At 37.4% G+C, this 10405-nt stretch overlaps 2 protein-coding genes across 5 annotated transcripts in view; one reads left to right on the forward strand and one right to left on the reverse strand.

Moving 5' to 3' along the window:
• Positions 1–5887, forward strand: part of LOC106867198 (uncharacterized) — a 49856-nt gene extending 43969 nt beyond the window's left edge. For all 4 annotated transcript variants that reach the window (XM_052966659.1, XM_052966658.1, XM_014912004.2 and 1 more), the window contains one exon: positions 5325–5887. In XM_052966659.1, the coding sequence (XP_052822619.1) occupies positions 5325–5346 (22 nt within the window). In that variant the 3' untranslated portion in view covers positions 5347–5887. The remainder of the gene's footprint in view (positions 1–5324) is intronic.
• A 2699-nt stretch (positions 5888–8586) lies between these two features.
• Positions 8587–10405, reverse strand: part of LOC106867192 (chromatin accessibility complex protein 1) — a 7013-nt gene continuing 5194 nt past the window's right edge. The window contains exon 3 of the mRNA XM_014911992.2: positions 8587–8967. Within this exon, the coding sequence (XP_014767478.1) occupies positions 8888–8967 (80 nt within the window). The 3' untranslated portion in view covers positions 8587–8887. The remainder of the gene's footprint in view (positions 8968–10405) is intronic.

Consider the following 10405-nt stretch of genomic DNA (forward strand, 5'->3'; position numbering starts at 1 on the left):
ATACTAATAATACTAATAATAATAATAATAATAACAATAATACTAATAATAATGATGATGATGATGATGATGATGATGATGACGATGATGATGATGATGATAATAATAATAATAATAATAATAATGATGATGATGATGATGATAATAATAATAATAATAACAACAACATCGAAAAATACCTTAGGAAGGAGAACCCAAGTTCGAAATTTCCCCAAGACACCTGATGAAGGCTGGAGAGTATATCAGCCGAAGCATTGTGTTAACAACAGACAACATGAGGACAAATATCCGTCAAATGTAAATAATGTAAATAATGTAATTAATGTAGAAGAATATTTGTTTCAAATTTTGGGACAAGGCCAGCAATTTTGGGGAAGTGTGAAGTTGATTACATCACCCCCAGGACTCAACTGGTACTTATTTTATCGACCCCCTGAAAGGGATGAAAGACAAAGTTGACCTCAGTGGAATTTGAACTCAGAATGTAAAGACAGATGAAATGCCACCAAGCATTTCGCCCGGCGTGCTAACAATTCTGCCAGTTTGTTGCCTTAGTATAGAAGAATATTAAAAGGAAACACCAGTTATACACTGATCCAGCTCACAAGAATGTTGTGTGTGTGTGTGTGTGTGTGTGTGTGTGTGTGTGTGTATGTGTGTGTATGCAAATTAATCTCAACAATTTACTTAATATCTTAGAAATATCGAGTTTATAAACAATATCTCTGAAGAATTAAACAGTTAAAGAGAATAATCGATCTCTGACGAAATTCCAACACGGGATTGAAACTAGTCGAACTGATCCCTCTTTTTGTATCCACGAATATATTGTAAATGAAGACAAGTCATTCACACTTATCTATACAAGTGATGCTGATTAGAAATCTATAGATCTATACCATAATACATAAAAATCAACAATATAAGTCGACGTTTTGTACTTTTACCTGGTATTTCAATATTTCAGGCTTAGGAACCCTTCTCCAGAAAATACATACATACATACATACATATTTATACTAATATATACATACATACATAAGTATACTAATATATACATACATACATACATACATACATGCATAGGTAATACTAATATATATGTATATATTGACTGTTCTTGGTCAGGCTTGCATGTCGACTGCAAACAGTGGTGGCTCGTATACAGACACTGCGGAACTGCAGCACCCCCTATTTCCATTCAATATTATCGATAACATACAATATAATGAGTCCTTTTTTCTTTAATTCTTTCTTTATACTTGTACATTATATAATCCTTAAGCTTAATGTCAGTAGCCATCTTCTAGTTTATGAAAAAAATACAAAAATCCTTGTATAGAAACTGTGCACTTCACAGTTTCACAGTTCCACCAATGCAGTGTTTGGCTGTTGTGCACATGCTCACATGTCCAAGATAGGAAGCTTCATGCTAGGGAGAGAGAGCACTGTGTGAATGACAGTGCCGACCCTTGTATGCTGGGGAAAAGTAGTATTTCTTTTTGACTCCACGTGTGTTGTGCTTAAAAATGTGTTTATATTCTTGAATGTGATAAAGTGTAGGATTAGATTATTATCCTGCTTCCAGCTACAGTGTTGTTGCCAGGATTTCAAAAATAGGGCACATTCCCCCACCTTATTTTGTTATTTAGGGGGGATTTTTGAAAAACAAGGGGGAATTTGTGGCCGTGTTCAGTGAACAAATTAAACATACTTCCCAGCAGTGGCTAAAACGCAAACAGATCAAGTTTATGTCGCTGCCGTAGTCTCCTTTAGAGAGACTTAGAAATATTAATTCCGTTTATATGTTTGTTTCCTTTTACACAATACTAAAACAATGGCTAAAAATTTTCTGAAGCAACACCCCAAATGATTTTATCTATGAGCCGCCACTGGCTACAAGGCTTATTCTTGGTCTGTAGCAGCAATGACATCTGCTACAGATGAAGCTATTTATGGCAACAGAGAAGTGACACCTCTCCTGTGCTCTTTTCACATTCTCTTTGTTGTTTCTCTTCAATGACTTGAATTACGAGCCTCAGCAATCAGTGCATTCATCACGCTGCAGGGTCTTCTCCTTGGTGTTTGGCGAAATTTTGGAATACTTCATATGCCTTTTCAGCACCTCCCTGTATTGCAGAACAGTCAATGTCCAACCTACAATGGACAACTGAAAAATGTACATTTATAATAATTATTTATTTCTGTGATTAAAAAAAAACTTAAGAATCATTCAATGAAATAAGTAAAGTGTCATTAAGCTTCCCAACCACATGGTTTTCAGACTCACAAGTAACACTCCATGGAGGCATGTCACCCCTAGGCTGAAACAGCTGTAAGACATTGTCCCTTCTTCGGTCAATAGATGTCCTTTTTAATTTTTAATTACTGATATGACATAATATGTCATATGTGTTTGTATATTGTTTTTATTGTCCTATCCTCTTATTTGAAAAATAAACAGGTAAATTGACATAATACAATGTCTGCAAGTTGATGAGTACCACATATTCCCCTCCATTTTCTTATTGCTATATATATATATATATATATATATATATATATATATATATACACACACACACATCACACACACATATATATGTCTGTACAAGTGTTTATTTTTGTGTATATAATTGAATGTTTTTATGTTTATATAAGAGTGTGTGTGTGTGTATATCTGGGTGTAATTATTATCATTTTGTTTGTTTGTCTTTTTTTTTTTTCCTTATCTTCAAATTATCATTACTTATATAGCCAATCCACTGTGGGGATTATACAGCCAATCCCCTGTAGGGATTATATAGCAAATCCTAACAACAATTCTGTAACACTATCTGACGAGTGGCATTACACATGTGTTATCAATTTGCTGCACTGCTTCATTTTAGATTTGATAATTGATGCTTTGTTATGATACCACTGTTGAAAATTAATGAGAGTGATAATGATAATTATATCACTCTAATTACTAATTACTATCATGATAAGATCAGCATTATTATGAGCTATTACAACTGCAGACATCTTTGCTGCATCACAGCGGATCAATAACATTCATTTAGTTCTCTAATATGACTACACATTAGTGGAAACTAAATGACAATAGCTCTTACTTTTATTCCACGTAACACTTACACAAACTTCACCTACTTTTTTTGCATAAACTTATATCTCCCAGTTCTAAGGTGCACCAAACTGAGTTTTACAGTTACCTCTAATCATACTTCAATTAATTCTTGATCAGTTTAATTTTTACTAAATTTGCATTCTATTAATAAAATTTAAACAACAATGTTTAGTGGCATTTCTTCCAGCTCTTAGCATTCTAAGTTCAAATTCCACCATGCAATCATTAAGCTCCTTTCACCCCATTTCAGTGCCAATAATGAAAAAAAAATGTTCTATTTATTATATTATATATCCGTCCTCCCTCCATGTTTGTCTTGACCCAAGAGTGTCTAAGGCCAAGTGGTTTCAGTCCTTTGTTGGTTTCTCAGAGGACTCCATCTTATCTGACTCTGTTGCGAGTGAGAATGTTAAAGTCATCAGCAGTTTCACTTGTTTCGGCAATGAGATCCATGGAGTATTAGCTGTGAGTCTGAAAACCTAGAAACACTTGGATGAGTTGACGTGGTTGTGAACTTGTTGGACAAGGGGGTTTGGCACTACCAATATCTGTATAAGATTATTTTTTCTCCTTCAGAATGATTGTCTGTCATGAAAATATGTGTAATCAATTTTCGTCCACTGATTGTTTCCAAAAGAAATCATTAATTAGTCATTTTTAAAAATTGCTATCCACATTGCTAATAGATTAATGGTTGCTAACATTTGCACAGACCACAGTTGAGGTAACCAAAACAACAAACCAAGTTTTGAATGTCTTTTAGTTCAACCTTTATCTCATCACCATAACCCCTTCTCCAATAAAATCATTACATCACCACACACAGCCCTTAGCAGAAAATGTGGCCCTTTATTTAGCCAGCAAGATAGATAAACAAGTGACTGTTACAATCTTACATTCTTTCAGATGGCTCACACAACCAAAAACAACAGCCCTACAACACTTAAATAATGACACTGACCAGGACAACTGAAATGAGTTTGTCCCCCACCTGATCCAGCTTGATGATCAGCCATCATTAGAATGTTTGTGAGATGACAATCAGGAAAATATTAAATTGTTTCTGGGTCAACAGATTCCTTGGCAGGATAATTACTATTTGGGGAGAAACCGTCTACTCCCTACATTACTCAACCAACACTGACTAATCAATCACAGAATCAATAATATATGGCTCAGGTATTGAACATCCAATTAAATAAAGGTGTTGTGTTTGAACCTGATTACTTAACACATTCACCACCAGATGTACCAGCAGTGGTTCATCGCAAACTGCCAGATGCACCACAGGTGGTACATCATCATCATCATCATCATTTAACGTCCGCTTTCCATGCTAGCATGGGTTGGACGATTTGACTGAGGACCGGTGAAACGAGATGGCTACACCAGGCTCCAATCTGATTTGGCAGAGTTTCTACAGCTGGATACCCTTCCTAACGCCAACCACTCAGAGAGTGTAGTGGGTGCTTTTACGTGCCACCGGCACGAAGGCCAGTCAGGCGGTACTGGCAACGGTCAAAATGGTGTATTTTACGTGCCACCTGCACAGGAGCCAGTCCAGCAGGACTGGCAACGAACTCACTCGAATGTCTTTTCACGTGCCAGGAAGGCGATGTTGATAACGGTCACGCTCAAATGGTGCCATTTACGTGCCACTGGCACAAAGCCAGGCAACTGGTGCTCTGGCAATGATCACGCTCGGACAGTGCTCTTAGTGAGTTACTGGTACTGGTACCATCACGATTTCGCTTTTCGTTTTTGCTTGCCCCAACAGATCTTTGCAAGCCAAGTTTAGTGTCCAATGAAGACGTTGACATGGGTGCCAGTCTACAAATTTAGTTTGATTTCGATTTCACTTGCCTCAACAGGTCTTTGCAAGCAGAGTTTAGGGAAAATACTTTATTCTATATCTTTGACATGGTTTCAAGGATATTTAAATAACATCAGAGCTAAATGTTAAAGTTTAATTATGAAATATTGTAAAAATGCCAAACTAATTACATTTCCTTGTAATTAAACAGAATGCAGTGTGACTGGAAATATGTGGGTCACCAATAAGTTCCAATTGCAGTGGTTAATGCATTAAATGTAGCTTATTGTTTGGTTTTAAACAAAATCCTTCACAAATGACTGAAACATTAATATTTTACTTTTTTCTTTTTCTTTCTTTTTTTTTTTTTGTCTCTTGTAGAGCGAGCCGTCTGACAGAATAAATCACCTTATTTGATAAACAACAGGAAAATACCAAACTTATTTCATGAAGATATTAAGAATGGAACAGCTCAGCCATTATGTGGATCTTCAAGAAGGAAATGGGCATAAATTAGATAAATTTAGGATTCAATATTTCTCCCTGTTAATTAAAGTCTAGATTGAATAGTTGAGTATATAATAGGGCTAATGACTTGTAGCTACACACCACTAATAGGAAACGTTGTTCTGTAACCATTCTCTTTAGTATATTCCAGGTATGGCAGTGTGACAGAAAACCAAGTCCAAAATATTCTTTGGTTCCTGAATAGAATTGCTTTACTTAGTTCGACGATGTTCAAGAAATCCATGAATATCACAAACTCTCGTTTTCCTTCCCTAATAAAATTGGCGCCAATTAGTAAAGAACTGGATTAGATGCCTTTTAGTATTAAGTTGAATATCTTGCAGTGCTGAGTGGAATTATTCTGCAAATAATATTGTCTTCCTAACTCTTCTTTTTATGCCAGTGTAAAATAAAATAAAATCATTATTATTACTTTATTTTGCTTTTGTTTTTAGCTTTACCACAATTTATGTCTTGATTTAAACTGGGAACAGACTTGATGTGTATGTGCCATGTAAAAAGAATTGATGCTGCCACACTGAAAATACTGGTGCCACATAAAAAGCGCTCTGTAAAGTGGTTGGCACAAGGGAAGGGCATCCAACCGTGGAAACCAAGTCAAAACAGACAATGGAATTTGGTGCAGCCCTTAGCCTTCCCAGTTCCTGTAGAGCTGTCCAACCCATGCCAGAATGGAAAATTAACATTGAGAGACGACGAAAATACAAACAAACATGTTCACTGGATATCTTCAACTAAATGTACAGTCCACACACAACAAATAAACATGTCCACATCACACCTTGAACCGAGATGACGGTCTATAAACATGCTTCCCCGCATTAAACACAGTTCTCCGAGATTTATTCCATTTCGTTAAATCAATTCTCCCAATTCACTATTGAAATTTTTTTTTTTTTTTAATAATTACAACAATAATTCAGTCTGGTTGTATTAAACAATTGCAACATGAATTTCTTGACAATCAAATAAAAGAATAGAACCAGAAAGACTGAAGAAATCTCATAAATCCGATTAATTGCTAAAATTTTGGATGAAATTTCTGACTTGATAAGGGGAAATAAATCTTACGCAACTTCAAATAAAGGGACCGAATTCAACATTGCCTTATGTTGTGGTTCCCAACCTGTGACCCGCAAAGGTAGTACTGGGGAGTCCGTGGGAAAACTCATTTGAATAAAAGGGGTCCTTGGTAGTGAAAAGGTTGGGAACCACTGCCTTATGCAATAATAAATCTCTCTGAAATTAATTTTTTAGATGAAAATACTTCAGTTATAAGGGTGGAGTTGATTAAAAAATATGAAACTGGCTCATATTTCAACAGCAACTGTATAAAGAAAGCATAAACGTTTAAGTCAAGCTTGATAGAAATGTCTGCAGTTGTGTCCACAACCATCAATAACCATCACGAAGATTGTGAATCGTCACCATCATTTAACGTCCATTTTCCATAGACATGAGTTGGCACGGCCAGGAGCTGCACCAGGTTCCATAACGTATTTTTGGTTTGGTTTCTACAGCTGGATGCCCTTCCAAACGCAACCACTTTACAGAGGAGGCAGTTGAAGTACCAAAATATCTTTCTTCAAATAAGAATTAACTGGAAAGTTAAATACGGAGTTGTATGAAACGACTGACGTATCTGCCTTGGAATTCAACATTATTTGATGTAACGTTAACGACAGGACTGAATCAAGGGTTACAAACTTTAAGAGATGCTGGAAGGAGTTTTACTAAATCTGAGGGTTACTATCTAAGGGAGATAACTCAGTATGAATTATAAAACGACGCTTTGTAATTGATTGAAATGCATTCTGGGTAATTTATTTTATCACCCACCTACACTCAAAAACTCAACTGTACTTACACGACATTTGAATTCAGAAAAGCAAAAACAAGCATTTCTGTCTCCTATCGTCTGTCATATCCATTCCAGCCACAAACTGTAAGAATAGCTTCAAAAATTATTTTACATACATAGAGTGGTTGGTGTTAGGAAGGGCATCCAGCTGTAGAAACTCTGCCAGATCAGAGTCTGGTGTAGCCATCTAGTTCGCCAGTCCCCAGTCAAATCATCCAACCCATGCTAGCATGGAAAGCGGACGTTAAATGATGATGATGAGGCGTGAGTAGTGAAGATACTTACCCAAGGGACTGAATCTGAGATCACAAGGTTGAGAAGCAAACTTCTTAACCACACAGCCACGCCTGTTGTTGCTTTCACTACAGTTCGACTGTTGCATGCTCCAGCCGTCTTCAGGTGTCTTTTGTTGTATTGGAATATCTTTATTTGGTCAATGAGGGTACACTGTTCTCAGAGCATAGTAGATGAAGGCATTAGTTAATGCAGTGCTGTCACCTAGACGTTCTGAGTTCAATCTAAGGCAAGGTGCTAAGATAATTCACAAAAAAATCAACTGAAGCAAAAATGACACAAAACACAGGGCGCAGAATGAGAATAGTGTACCCCCATGGATCAAAAAAAGGGTCGGGTTTGATATTCCAATACAGCAACTGAGTTCAGCATAAGACACCTGCAACAATCGAGATAAAGACACCAGTCTGACGGATATAAACAGTAGGCATAAGGCGCCCATGTGGTACCACGTAAAAGCACCCAGTGCCACTCTGTGAGGTGGTTGGCATGTTAGGAAGGGCATCCGGCTGTAGAAACCAGACCAAATCAAACTGAAGTCCAGTGTAGCTCCGCAGCTTGCCAGCAATGGTCACTGTCCAATCCATGCCAGCATGGACAACAGACGTTAAATGATGATACCCTGTAACACAGGCCCTCAACAGGGGTTCATGTGCCCCCTAGGGGTCGATTATAAGATTTAAGGGATTCCACACAAGGAAAATAGTAAATTGGGAATTCACAGTAGTATTTTGCTTTCAATGTATTTATTGTAGACAGGTTCCCTTTTCTGGTATTTAATTCAAGGTGTTTCTGGCCCCTGAAACAAGTTCTCTTGGAGAGGGTCATGGCAAACCTACACAAGTGAATGAGTGAAAAGCAAAACTGGACCATGTGGTTGAGAAGAAAACTTCTTCACCACACAGCCATGCCTGAACGTTATTAATTATTGTAATTAAAGATAAAAAGGAAAAAGATGGCTGATGTTGAATAGATTTTAATATAAAATGAAAGTAAAATAAATGAAAAGAGAAATCAATTGAAAGAAAACAAAACAGTGAGATGAGTGCATGGTTATGAATGTCTGCTGCAAGAACTAAACTATTTACAGAAGACAATAGGTGGAACAATGGTGGACAAAATATGGTAGGTTCTGAGAATGGATTGAGAATGAGAATTTTAACAATTATTAAATTAAATGTTAATTAGTCCTGCTGTTTTAAGGTGGAGTGTTTTCTGTTTTGAGGTAATTTTTTTTTTCTTTCCCTGCGAACATGAAAACTCAGCATTCATCTCCATCTTCTTCCATTTCTTTGAGAATTTCAAAGTAGTCACTAGCTTTGATCTTTCGAGGAATGATGTCTGAAGAATAAACAAAACATTTTTCTTTTTAATTATTAAAATACAGTATGTAAAAATATGTAAATATCATCAACTACAACAACAAGTGTATTTTTTTTTAAGATAAGATGAGAGACATTTTGCTGCCCAATCCAATGGATTAACAGGTGAAATAATGTCTTCTTTCATATCATGTATGTCGGACTGGTCTCCTCATCTTGGTTGTTGCTTTCACTAGGTTTTGGCTGTATATGCCCCAGCCTTCTTCAAGGGCCTTGTGATTCATTTTAGTGCCTTACCTAAGATTGAGTTTAACCCACTATGCTATACTTCTAGGCAGTATCAGAGTGAATTTTTAAGGCTTATAAGCCTCCATTGTTTTATGTTGGCACCGTACTGATTGTGTAATACAATTCTATATTTCTAAAATGAGTGACTTTTATATTTATTTCTTTATTGCCTACAGTGGGCTAAACATAGAAGGGACAAACAAGGACAAAGGGATTAAGTTGATTACATCAACCCCAGTGTGTAACTGGTACTTATTTAATCAACCCCGAAAGGATGAAAGGCAAAGTTGACCTTAGCGGAATTTGAACTAAGAATCAAAATCACTGACGAAGCACATCTGAGCGTGATCGCTGCCAGGGCCACGGATTGGTTCCCATGCCGGTGACATGAAAAGCACCACTCAAGCGTGATCGTTGCCAGCGTCGCCTTACCGGCACATGAAAAACAACATTCAAGCATAGTCGTTGCCAGTGCCGCCGGACTGGTTTCTATGCAGGTAGCACATAAAAACACCTTTTGAGCGTGGTCATTGCCAGAACCGCCTGACTGGCCCTCGTGCCGGTGGCATGTAAAAGCACTCACTACACTCTGAGTGGTTGGCATTAGGAAGGGCATCCAGCTGTAGAAACCTTGCCAGATCAGATTGAGCCTGGTGCAGCCTCTGGCTCACCAGTTCTCAGTCAAACCGTCCAACCCATGCCAGCATGGAAAGCGGACGTTAAACGATGATGATGAATGTAATGGCAGACAAAATAGTGCTAAGCATTTCACCTGGCATGCTAACGATTCTGCCAGCCCACCACCCTTCTTCCAGTTTGCCGCCCTATGATGGACTTTTATATTATAGATTAGTTTGAGTGGCATCATCATCTTGGTCATACACAACCAAAATGTAGTGAAAAGCAACAGCCAAGAATGAGGCCACCACTCCACCTAATGTTACATAATATAACTTGTCTCACACAGAATTGCCTCTCACCATCAATTCACTTGTTAATGTTTTTGATAAACACAAAAAAAAAACATTAAGGCCGTTGCCAGTGGCACGTAAAAGCACCCACTACACTCTCAGAGTGGTTGGCGTTAGGAAGGGCATCCAGCTGTAGAAACTCTGCCAGATCAGATTAGAGCCTGGTGCAGCCATCTGGTTTGCCAGTCCTCAGTCAAA

This window comes from Octopus bimaculoides, chromosome 3, assembly GCF_001194135.2.
Source record: "Octopus bimaculoides isolate UCB-OBI-ISO-001 chromosome 3, ASM119413v2, whole genome shotgun sequence".
Taxonomy (NCBI): Eukaryota; Metazoa; Mollusca; class Cephalopoda; order Octopoda; family Octopodidae; genus Octopus; species Octopus bimaculoides.